A 12,149-nucleotide genomic window follows, 5' to 3' on the forward strand; every position below is an offset into this window, starting at 1 on the left:
GAAAATGGCGAATCCCGCCCGAGTCTCTGGCCTAAGGCGCCTCCCGGCTGGCTGCTCCAGTCTCAGAATCTCACCAGAGAAAAAATGGCGAATCCTGCCCGTGTCTCTGGCCTAAGGCGCCTCCGGGCTGGCTGCTCCAGTCTCAGAAACTCACCCGAGAGAAAATGGCGAATCCCACCCAGCATGTTTTAATTTTCTTTTATGATTGAAATGAGCCACACAATGATGTAGCTCTTTAAACTAGCTGAGATATGTCTCTAATTTTTTTCTCAGTGGACAAATGAACCCAATTTGATGGAAATATTTAACTATGAGACATTATGGTTTCCTTCTTTTCTGACTAATAATATCCTTTTTCTTAACATAATATTAATTATTATTTTATTATTTAATAATATTAATTCTATAATTTCATTAAAATTAAAATAATATTTTGTAATATCTCTCTAAGCTTTTTCTAAAAGCTTCTAGTGCATATGCTACTCTGGTTTTTCTAAATTGGGACAAGGAATAAATCAAAATATCCCCTTCCTGGATTCATGAAACAGGGTCTTAATGACAGAAAATTGACACTTGTTTAATAGAAATCAGAAGCAATGGAGACAAGAGCTTGTTCTGTCTGAGAGTCTGCACCTCACACTACAGTTTTTACATTCTTTGTTTCAGGGGGACTCTTTTTCTCTTAAGCTCTAGCCACACACCAACCTCTGCTTTATAAAAGTTAATATTACCACTAGAGCTCCATAGCTCTAAGATAAGATATGGAAGTCACATGGAGAAGGAAATATTAAGCAAGTTTGGAAGTCTGGCTGCTTGATTTCCAGTAGAGTTTTCGTATACGAGTTGATTCTGTTGAAACATCTAGTTGTGTAGTATAAAGTCTCAAATATCCTTAAGCTGAGCCCTAAGAACTGCTGGAAACCAGGAAACTGCTGAAATCATGAGCAAACTTCACTTCTGGGCAGCTCTCTAATGCAGACAGTTCACTGGATTTCTAAAACACTGATGCCCAAGGCATTAAGACCAGATAACAGATATATCTGAAGAGTCTTTCTGATTCTCATGTTAGCACTCCTGAACTCCTTCCTCCTTTTGTTTGTGCTCGTATAACTTGGTTCATCCACTTTCATTTTCTTTAGTATGTGTGTGTGTTGTGTCCAAACACTCTGCTGTTATAGTATAGAAGGAAGATGGAAGTTATCATTTCAATGCCTAGTTAGTGACAGAAAAGTGTATCAGATTGCCAGTGTGTTATTAAGTACTTTTAGTGACGTGTATAATAATGGAGATATTGTCATAGCTGCCATTTACAGATATGTCTTCATTTTTGAGTTATTATTGTTGTTATCATCATCAATATTGCTATTATTACATTGAATTTTTGTCAAAACTCTTTGAAATATGTATAAGCATACCTATCTTCATAAGCATAAACTGTAGTTTGTGATATTAAAGTTCTTTGCAGAACATCACATATTGTGAAACCATCACTACCTCTTGAGTCAAACACCAGTTAGTCCCATGTTTTCTGTAGACCCTCTAATAAGCATCCTTAATGTGTATCTTGTTTCTTGCCTAACATCTGACAAGTAAGAGAAGGTAAATATTCAAGCATACTAAAAGTAGCTTTCACTGTACTTGGAAAGTGACTCTGCCCTGAACATCTACAGTAACTGAAAGCTACTTATGCAGCAGCGTTATGCAACTGAAACATTGTGTAATGGCCACGTCGTACCACTCAAGGGACAAGTATTCTTTGGTTCTCAGTCCCTTAGAATCAGAGGTGAGGAGACCATTTTTAAGGAAAGACTTTATATTGGTATTAAATATACATTTCCATTCTAGACCCAAACCTGCCCCGATGACTGATGAAATACAGCAACAAATTTTAAATTTGCCAGAATCTTGGGACTGGAGAGATGTCCGTGGCGTCAATTTTGTTAGTCCTGTTCGAAACCAAGGTAAAACTTTCATTAAGTCCAAGCTTTCATTATATTACCACACGTTGTTATTAATTAAATACTTACTATGTCTTGGGTTCTAGGACGAATTTAGGGATATGAGAAAGGAATGGCCATGGTCTTTCTAGTTTAGCAAAGAGAAGGAGGCCAAATGTGGTAGCATGTGTCGTAGAGGCTGAACCCAGCATCGGTAGATAGCCTGCATTATGTAGTATGGTTCAGCATTACAAAAAAAAAAAAAAAAAAAAAAAAGGCCCTTGAATTCTTCCTCCATTCTTTTGAGGCAAGTACCAAATTTGTTAAACATGGTCTATTTAGCTGACCTAGCTCAATGTTTCACCAGAGTGGTAAGTAAAGACTCATTTACCTGGCTGCTAGGAGACACTTTTGTGGAAAGAAATAATTTTTTTCCCTGTTCACTCGCCCCTCCCTCCGCTCATCAACCCAACCTCTCCCACTTACTGGCCCTGGCATTCCCCTACGCTGAGGCATAGAACCTTCACAGGGCCAAGGGCTTCTCCTGTTCTTGATGACTGACTAGGCCATCCTCTATTATACATATGCTGTTGGAGCCATTAGTCCCACCATGTGTACTCTTTGGTTGGTGGTTTAGTCCCTGGTGGGTTTTTTCCTTGCAGGGAAAGAGATAATTATGAGCAATTAAAATTGGTCCACTTTCCAAAATAAATTGGAGAATGGATGATCTGATTTTCCTTAGCTTTTTACTCAAAAATTGTATGGAGACTTATCGATACAGGTTATGTACCTGATCTGAAATGCTCCAAATCTGAAACTTTCTGAAAAATTTTACGATATTAAAGTAAGTTTCAAAGTTTGTTAACATGTTAGATTGAAGATTTTTTAAATTAAATACACTCAACTGGTAAAAACATGAACACATTCATTTTGAAAATGTATTTGTCTTGCTATTTACTATGAAATATAAAACATCAACAGTAACACAGTTTTGTTTGTAGATGTTGCAAATTAGGTAAAGGACAGTTAATAATTTTGCATACAACCTCATAAATTTGAGGAAATAGTCAAGTTTCCTAAAGTTTTCAACTTATCAAATAAATTATCTGTGGTTTTCATCAAATGAAGATTGTTATTAGAAATGTATTTTGAGAGATAAATTCTTCCTCTTTTCTACAAGTATATTTGTATTAAATTTCTTCCAAGTTTTACCATTAAACCCATATACTTCCAGTTCCATCATCATTGAAGAGGTTTTACATGTACAAAGTTTTGCTCTGATCTGGCTTCACACAATAAAAAATATGTAAATAAAGAACAACTTCTGTCCTTCATTTGATGCCAATAGTGTTCTCCCTTTGGTTCAGGGATTCACCTCCTCTAGAAGAGGTATAAACCCTGAAATCCATTACCTTTGTCATTTCCTAGAGAGGGAAGTAAAATCAAATGGCAAGAAATTGATAAACTACATTTTTTGACACATAAAAGGTCCTGTCTCAAAAATAAAAGAATAGTTCATTGGGAGCCAAGTATATGTGACCATGGCCTGAAAACATGAATTCAGGTTTTTTCTGAATGACACATTCTATGTTAGGGATCTATTATTACATTTTAGGTATATGCTTTGTAGTCACAGAACAAGAAAAAGTTAAAAATGAGTTTATTTTTGTGTGTTTGTGTTGGTAAGAGCATAAAGTAGTAGGTGGGTTACAGCAAAGATTGCAAATCTCGCCGGGCAGTTCAGATGCTATCTGAGATAGTCTCAGGTTTGGAGTTGATTGAAGCTAGTGGTTTACAATTAACTTAGTTGATACATTCCAATGATGTTAACTTTTAATCAACAGGATATCAATTTAGATACAGTTGTGATATGGGAATTGGTGAGCCCACTAAAGATAGCCCAAGAGAACCTGGGTTCTCAATCAATTTCCTAAAATCGTAAATGTTCTAATCACTCACTCAGCCTGCAAAGAATTAAAACTTACCTAATTGCCAAGTAGATCTAGTGCCAGCTAGGGATTTTGTTTTGTTTTGTTTTGTTTTGTCAACTTGACATAAACTAGAGCCTTTTGAGAAGAGGAAACTTCAGTTGAGAAAATGCTTCCATCAGCTCATGGGTACATCTTTAGGACATTTGTTGATGATTAATGTGCAAGGGTCCATATCACTGTAGGAGGTACCAGCCATGAGGTTGGTGGACCTGGGCACTATGAGAAAAGCTGAAAAAGCCATGAAGAATAAGCCAATAAGCAGACCTCTTTCATGGCTTCTACATTAGCTCCTGCTTTGAGTTCCTGTCCTGATTTCTCTTCAAAATAGACCATTACCTGGAAGTGTAAGATGAAAAAAACTCTTTCTTCCACAAATTGCTTTGGGTCATGGTGTTGTACGAGAACAATAGAAACCCCAGCTAAAAGAGAAACTCTGTCAAGACCTACTCAAGAAGATTAGGAAAGTAAGAAATGTCCTCTGTTGCGCTCATTATTGGCAGCCAGGCTGTTATTACATTGATGCTGCATCTCTCATCACTAATGCAGTGTTTGTTAGGAAGCTTTTGTGTATGTGTGATGTATATGCAGTTGCATTCACTTGTGTGTGGAGACCAGAGGTTGATGAAGTGTCTTCCTCATCACACTCCACCTTATTCTTTGAAACACCATCTCTCACTTATCCTGGTGCTCCCCATAGTCAGTGTTGCCCAGCAACCCTCCAGCCTGATTCCATTAACCCACTTTGTGGGGCTTACAGACTTGTGTGACAGCAGCTTTCATGCAAGTCCTGCGGATCTGATTCCTGGTCCTTGTGTTTGCATATCAAGCACTTTACCCACTGAGCCCTCTCTCCAGCCCCTAAGAAGCTTTTTAATAGCAGAGTGTTTAAAGACTAGTAGCTTCGCAAAACTTAGTGTTTAGAAGAATATATAAGCAAAACATTAAAGCATTACATGATACTCACATTAATAATGGCATAGTAAAGTTCAGTTCAGTGGGGGAAAGGTGGAGTTTATTTCTACATGGATGAATGACAGGTGCTATGAGAGCAATCCAGGGGAAGGGAATGAGACATTTTGAAGGAAATTCGTTGATGTTGCTTTCCTGGACAATTGGTAAAAGCTCCGATTGTTCCCAAATCTCCCTATTCTTTGTGTGTAGTAAATATGATTTTTACCAAACAATGGAAATTTCAAAGCACAAGTCATCTGTGAACTGATTGCTTTTCAACTGATCTGTCACCTGTCCTGTCATGTCAGATGCCCGAGCAAATAATGTAACTAGACATTTCTTTTCTCACTTCTTGATACTTTTCTTATATTTTAGAATGGATAAGATACCTACTTGTTTTCTCTTCTGGTTTATTGAAGTTCTTGAAGGTACAGAATTCCAAATTAGGCCCAGTTAAGGGAATTCACAACTTTCCTTTATTCTGTGAACAGATTAAGATTTTAAGTAAAAAGAAATACTGGCAAGACAAACGGAGTTTTCTATTTCTACTTTAAGACAGCTGTAAACATGCCTTATGTCTAGATTTCCTTTGAGGTGTAAGTGGGGAGAGACGATAGAAAGTTAATGAGATAGAAAGTTAAGTGAGATGGATTTACTTTCTTTTTCTCCAGATCTTGAGTGACTCTCCCGGGTCATGTTAGGCATTGTGGCAAGTTTTCCTGATATTTAGAGTCCACTCTATTTGAGTCTTGGTTATAAATGTTGCTCATTAGAGCAGGCAGACAAGGCCCCTAGGTTGTTCACACTACCTAATCTATACTTGCACAAGAACGAAAAGAAATGCCACAGGCTAAGTAATTTGCCCTGGCTCATGTGGCTAATGAGGGGCAAAGAAGAGCAGCAAGGACTGTGGCTCTCCTGTGCTGCTGGAGTGTAATCCCTATAGCTGGGGGATGTGTACCATGTGAAACCATGTTCTACCTCTTTGTAGGTGGGGTCACATGCTGAGCTTTCTGTGAGGCCCTTTCTTACTTATTGCATTATAGTCATCTTGAATACTATGGGTTTTGAGGAATCTAAACCAGGTTGTGTTTTTTTCTTTTAATTAGATGTTTTCTTTATTTACAATATCTCCTTTCCCAGGTTCCCCTTCAAAAGAAAAAAGAAAAATAAAATAAGAAAAACAAATTTAAAAAAACCCCAAAACTAAAACAATCCCCTGTTCCCTCTCCCCTCCCCCTGCTCACCACCCCACCCTCTCCCACTTCCTGGTCCTGGAATTCCCCTACATGGGGGCATAGAACCTCCACAGGGCCAAGGTCCTCTCCTCTCATTGATGACCAACTAGGCCATCCTCTGCTATACTCATGCTGCTGGAGCCATGAGTCCCCCCATGTGTACTCTTTGGTTGGAGTTTAGTCCCTGGGAGCTCTGAGGGTACTAGTAGACTAAAGGAAGGACAATTCAGAGACTGCTGCAACTGGGAATCCTACCCATATTCAGTTATCAAATCTAGATACTATTGTGGATGCCAACAAGTGCTGGATGACAGGAGCCTGATATAGCTGTCTCCTGAGAGGCTCTGACAGTACCTGACTAATACAGAAGTAGAGGCTCACAGCCAACCATTGGACTGAGTACAGGCTCCCCAATGAAGGAGCTAGAGAAAGGACCTAAGGAGCTGAAGGGTTTGCAGTCCCTTAGCATGAACAACAGGTTGTGTTTTTGAAAGAAGGCAGTGATTGATTATCTTAACAGTTGACATTCTTCCAGGAAGTTGGGGACTTAAAAGAAAAATTTCCATTTCTGTGATTTCAAAACAAAGGATTTTCTGAGCCGTGGGATGTACTTAGGACCCATCGCCTTCATCGTAGCCGATAGTCAGATAACGTGGGTTTAATGATTAATACTTACAGGTTGTTTTTTTTCTCTGCAACTGCTAAAAGCTCAGGAAGCTAGATTGTTTATAGGGGTTAGGTGTCTCTTTCGAGCAACAGTCCCTTTGGTTAAGTGGTCACACATCTATTCTTTGACCTAATCTTACTTTAAGGAAGAGTCCAGAGGAAGTATTCTCCAAGTGCTTTAGAAACCAAGTCAAAGTTACTCATATTCTGTGTATTGCCTATGTTTCAAGGAAGGGAGAGCTGAAATAGACTTAAAAAAAAAAAAAGCCAAACATGAAAAGAAAATATGTGGGTTTTGGTTTTTGTTTGTTTAGTTCTGTGGCTAAGGTGAGGAATAAACAGTCTCACTTCTTACAGAGCTTATCCCCTGTTGCCCAATAAGCAAAGTTGTAATTTAAACTTACAGTTATTTATTTAAAAAAAAAAACATGCAAAGACCACTAACCCAGCTCTTAGAGGAAATAAGGTACTAATACCTGCTATCAGTTAGCTGATTGATAGACAGGTCATTTCCTCAGTTTCTAAGCCTCAGTTATCAAGTGACTACATTGTAAAGTAATGACTCTAAATCAGTATTACAGGTATTTATCTTCTCATCTTCAAAATGTAGATGATCATTCATCAACCAGAGCAGTGTATAACAAGGACAAATCTGAAAGTTTTAGAAGGGAGAATTTGGGGAAAGGTCAGACATGACAATAGTTAATAAGAAAGGTTCTTGGCAGATTGGGATCAGGGTCTTATGGCACTGAGACCTGTAAGCGGAGGCTCACATCAGCATCCAAAAAAACTTCTGTTTCCTCTAGAGCTCAGAAACAAGTAGTCAGCTGACAATTTCCTTGCGTTTTCATCATTTCTGGGTTGTAAATATGTGCCTACTCATCACGGCTTGACTCATTCTTTCCACAAACATGTACTGAGCTCCTTCACTGTGTCTCATGGCAAGACATAGAACTCTCGAGGAATTGCCCGGCTTAGGATGATTGAAAAACAACCTAAGTATTTCAAATAGGGTACAACAGTGGATGTGAGCAGCATCCTGGCTTTTCTTTGTTTCCTGGGGCTTCATTACCTGGAGAAGGGAAAACAATATTCCTGCTAACATTTAAAAGCATAAACATTTCCATAGTGCTTTTTTTTTAAAAAAAAATAAGGTGGCTACCAAATTACTAATAATCAGGCTTATTAAAGACATTTCTATTTGAAAAATTAGTTAAATTGACTTCATAAATCTTTACATTCACAATGAAATGCTTAGCACTTTAATAGCATTGTAAAACTAATATAATAAGTTGAATGATATACATCTTGTACAGAACTGGCTTTATTTTAGAGTTGGTATAGGCATCTCTCCATGTAATCTTTGTATTAGTGGCAGAGTCGGAGAGGTTGTGAGACAGTGGAAGTATAAAACTATATTCATTTGTTTAAAAATTTTAACAAGGGGAAGGCCAGCTTTACAGCGCTTTATTATATATGCTTATTTGCTTTACCCATACAGTTTGAAGAGACATAGAGTAGTAGTGCTCATACACATTATTTCATAATGCAGGATTTTCCTTTTTCTTGTAATGGCAGCTGTCCTCCCAGCAGATGCTTTTAATGAATTCATTTGGCCATTGCCAATAGGTCCTGGAACTCTTAGCATCAGAGCTTGGAATTTCAACATGACTTTTGGCTGAGCTCCAAGCAGTCTACTGCATTAGAGAGTTGTTTTGTTGTTGTTGTTGTTGTTGTTGTTGTTGTTTTGTTTTACTCATATGTGTTCCACCACATTTCTCTCACTCTGATGGCTGAAACTATTACAGACATAAATCTATCCTTCCTTGTCAAGGAAGGATCTTTGGTTCTGTGCTTATGAAGTAAGTCTTCTATACTGTGCTGATTTTTATGAAAAATGTTTATTATAAATCCTATATTAAGGTATCTCACTCAGATTTTCATGTTTGTGAAATTATAAATAAATAATATGCATATGTTTTTCTTTCTCTACAGAATCTTGTGGAAGCTGCTACTCATTTGCCTCTATGGGTATGCTAGAAGCAAGAATTCGTATATTAACCAACAACTCTCAGACACCAATCCTGAGTCCTCAGGAGGTTGTGTCTTGCAGCCAGTATGCCCAAGGTAAGTGTTTTATTTCAGAGCTATGTTATAAGCTATTTATTTGGTTGTGTACCAGCCACTATCACTGGCAAAAGTAAAGGTGTAGCATAGCAGAGAAGAACAGTGTCTATAGATAGAAAACTGTGGTTCGAATCTGTCCCCATCAGTTATCAGTGGACAGTTTCTCATGAAATCCACTGCATCCCACAGCAAGATGAATATTGCCTCTCCTAAAATGTCACCTAAGAGTGCACAAAACTGTAAAAAGCAGACATAGATCTTATTCAAAAGCAAAAAATAAGTATAAGCAAATTTTTTTTTTTTTTTTTTTTTTTTTTTTTTTTTTTTTTTTTTTTTTTTTTGGTTTTTTTCGAGACAGGGTTTCTCTGTGTAGCCCTGGCTGTCCTGGAACTCACTCTGGAGACCAGGCTGGCCTCGAACTCAGAAATCCGCCTGCCTCTGCCTCCCAAGTGCTGGGATTAAAGGCGTGCGCCACCACCGCCCAGCTAAGCAAATTTATCTTAGGAAAAATGATACAGCTTTTAAGCATCATAGCTTTAGGTTCCAAACATCTCTTTCTACAACCCAGTTCCTACTAAAATTATAATAATATTTATTTCTTTAAGAGAAATAAAGTGACACTTTGTGTACTTAGCCTTTCAGAACAGACTATATTGAAGGCTCAAATAGGATTTAGAGGAAGTAATATCTAAAATACTACCATTTTAAAGTTTTCTGATGCCAGTCTAGATGCAGCCACTGGAATGTTTTTCTGGATCTCCAGTGAAATTGCTGGTGAATGACTGTCACAGTGAGATTTTCATTCTCTCTGAAATAATACATACTATATTGTCATGTTTAGGACTTTAGAGGCTGTAAGATATCAAAACTCTCCTTATGCTCATGAAGTGTACAATGAGGCAACAGAAACAGAAGTTAAATAATTATAATGATGAGAGGCTATGGGTGGTGTGATATGTGTCATAGGTCCAAGATGAAGAGGGAGTTGGGAGGGGTGTGTGTGTGTGTGTGTGTGTGTGTGTGTGTGTGTGTGTATTTGGCAGTAACAGCATTCACTGAAATGATTGTTTTTATGTGAAGTAACTATTTTAAACCTCAAGGATGGGGTTGTCACCATCTACAGTTAACATATAAGTAAGTAGTGGTACAGAGATGTTAAATGGTGCACACACTTTTGGATTTGAACCTATTTTGCTTTCAGGGCCTTCATCACTCAATCACAGTGCTAGAGAAGCTATATTCATTATTAAGTATTAAATAAATTTCTGTTAAAGAAATAGGGCCAGTGATTGTTAGATGAATTTCTAAGGAAGGAAGAATGATGTGATATTTAAACACAGAACTACTTCCAGGGAACAGAAAAGAAAAAGCAGAGCATAGAAGTTGTGCCTGCCTTCTTCCAGCAGATATGTAATAATGTTTTGTGTTTTCATTCTTAGGCTGTGATGGTGGATTCCCATACCTCATTGCAGGAAAGTATGCCCAAGATTTTGGGGTGGTGGAAGAAAGCTGCTTTCCCTACACAGCCACAGATGCCCCATGCAAACCAAAGGAGAACTGCCTCCGTTACTATTCTTCAGACTACTACTATGTGGGTGGTTTCTATGGAGGCTGCAATGAAGCCCTGATGAAGCTTGAGCTGGTCAAACACGGACCCATGGCAGTTGCCTTTGATGTCCACGATGACTTCCTGCACTACCACAGTGGAATCTACCACCACACTGGGCTGAGCGACCCTTTCAACCCGTTTGAGCTGACAAATCATGCTGTTCTCCTTGTGGGCTATGGAAAAGATCCAGTCACTAATATAGAATACTGGATTGTAAAGAACAGCTGGGGCACTCACTGGGGTGAGAGTGGCTACTTCCGGATCCGCAGAGGAACTGATGAATGTGCAATTGAGAGTATAGCCGTGGCAGCCATACCAATTCCTAAGTTGTAGGACATAGCTCCCAGTACTCCATACAGGTCTTTATCATTCACAGAGTGATTTAGTCACAGGCTTGAGGCTTTTACAAAACAATGTCAGAAGTTTACCACTAGGTATCTTTAAAGAAGTTTTTGCCTTTGAATTTAAAACCATACTTGATTTTTTTCTATTAATATCCTCCCCATCAACCACTGAACTACTTTTCTTATTAAAGTACTTGATTAAGTAAAACTTTTATGAGCAGTGGTTAAGTTGTCAAACATGTTTTGCTGGTCATCTGCAATGCAACCAGATGTTTCATTTCTAAAAATCTATGTAAAACTGCAAGCTCGTTTCTTAAATTACATGAATCACATGAAAACATGACAAAAAACAGTTAATTTTTTTACAGAGTTTTAAATAAATGTTTATATAATCAGATATAATCAGTATTTCTATGTGTGTTTACGAGAATTTCTGTCACTGATTTCTTCCCTTAGAAGCACTTATGCTCCATGGAAGTACTTATTTATGGAGAAAAAAAAACAATGAAAATATTTCATGTATAAAACAACAGAGGGATAAATGAGATTCATCACCTGCAAAATTGCTTGCTGTGCAAGCATGAGGACCTGAGGTCAGAGTTCAGGATCTGTGTCAGAAAAACAAGACAGATATGCTGACACCTCTGTAATTCTAGCACTAGGGAGACAGAGACAGGTGGATCCCTGAAGCTTACTGGTCAACCAGAATAGTGAAGTGGACAAATATCACTTCAATGAGTAACCTGTGTCAAAATCAAGTTAAATAGTGTTCCTAAGCAGCTATAGCCATGGTTGACCTCTGACCTCTGGCTTTTGTAGGTGCTTGGGCTTCCACACACACATGAGCATACACTTAAATAAGGAAATTAAACAAAACAAGAACGTTTAACCTTGGCAAAGAGTATCTTCTGACAATACCCAGTGACCCCTAAAATTCATACAGGAAAAATAAAGAGGAGTTTTTACAATGTCTATGTGTTGAAACTATTTCTTGTTGTGTATCTTCTGCATGTGGAAATATAAATAACATCTGCTTAATGAGTCAAATATTAACTGAGGAGATTTGAGTAGCTCTTTGGGACTTCAGTGGATATTTCACAATGATGTGAAATCGTTCTGAGTAAATAGGTGATTTCTATTAAAAGTAATGTGACAGGCAAATTAGGCAATGCCATTGGAGATCCACACGTTGACAAAACCAGAAACATTCTGAGGCTTAAGAAAATCAGAGCAGTCATATCACCTAAGCTCCTTATGCAGGTAAAAACAGGAATTTATGCAAAAGG

At 38.0% G+C, this 12,149-nt stretch overlaps 1 protein-coding gene across 1 annotated transcript in view; it reads left to right on the plus strand.

The window, feature by feature from the left end:
* Ctsc (cathepsin C) overlaps positions 1 to 11,835 on the plus strand; it is a 35,447-nt gene extending 23,612 nt beyond the window's left edge. The window contains exons 5-7 of the mRNA XM_031387272.1: positions 1,846 to 1,961; positions 8,779 to 8,910; positions 10,350 to 11,835. Coding sequence (XP_031243132.1) covers positions 1,846 to 1,961; positions 8,779 to 8,910; positions 10,350 to 10,852 — 751 coding nt within the window. The 3' untranslated portion in view covers positions 10,853 to 11,835. The remainder of the gene's footprint in view (positions 1 to 1,845; positions 1,962 to 8,778; positions 8,911 to 10,349) is intronic.
* The last annotated feature ends 314 nt before the right edge of the window (positions 11,836 to 12,149 follow it).

This window comes from Mastomys coucha, unplaced genomic scaffold (genome assembly GCF_008632895.1).
Source record: "Mastomys coucha isolate ucsf_1 unplaced genomic scaffold, UCSF_Mcou_1 pScaffold21, whole genome shotgun sequence".
In the NCBI taxonomy this organism is placed as follows: Eukaryota; Metazoa; Chordata; class Mammalia; order Rodentia; family Muridae; genus Mastomys; species Mastomys coucha.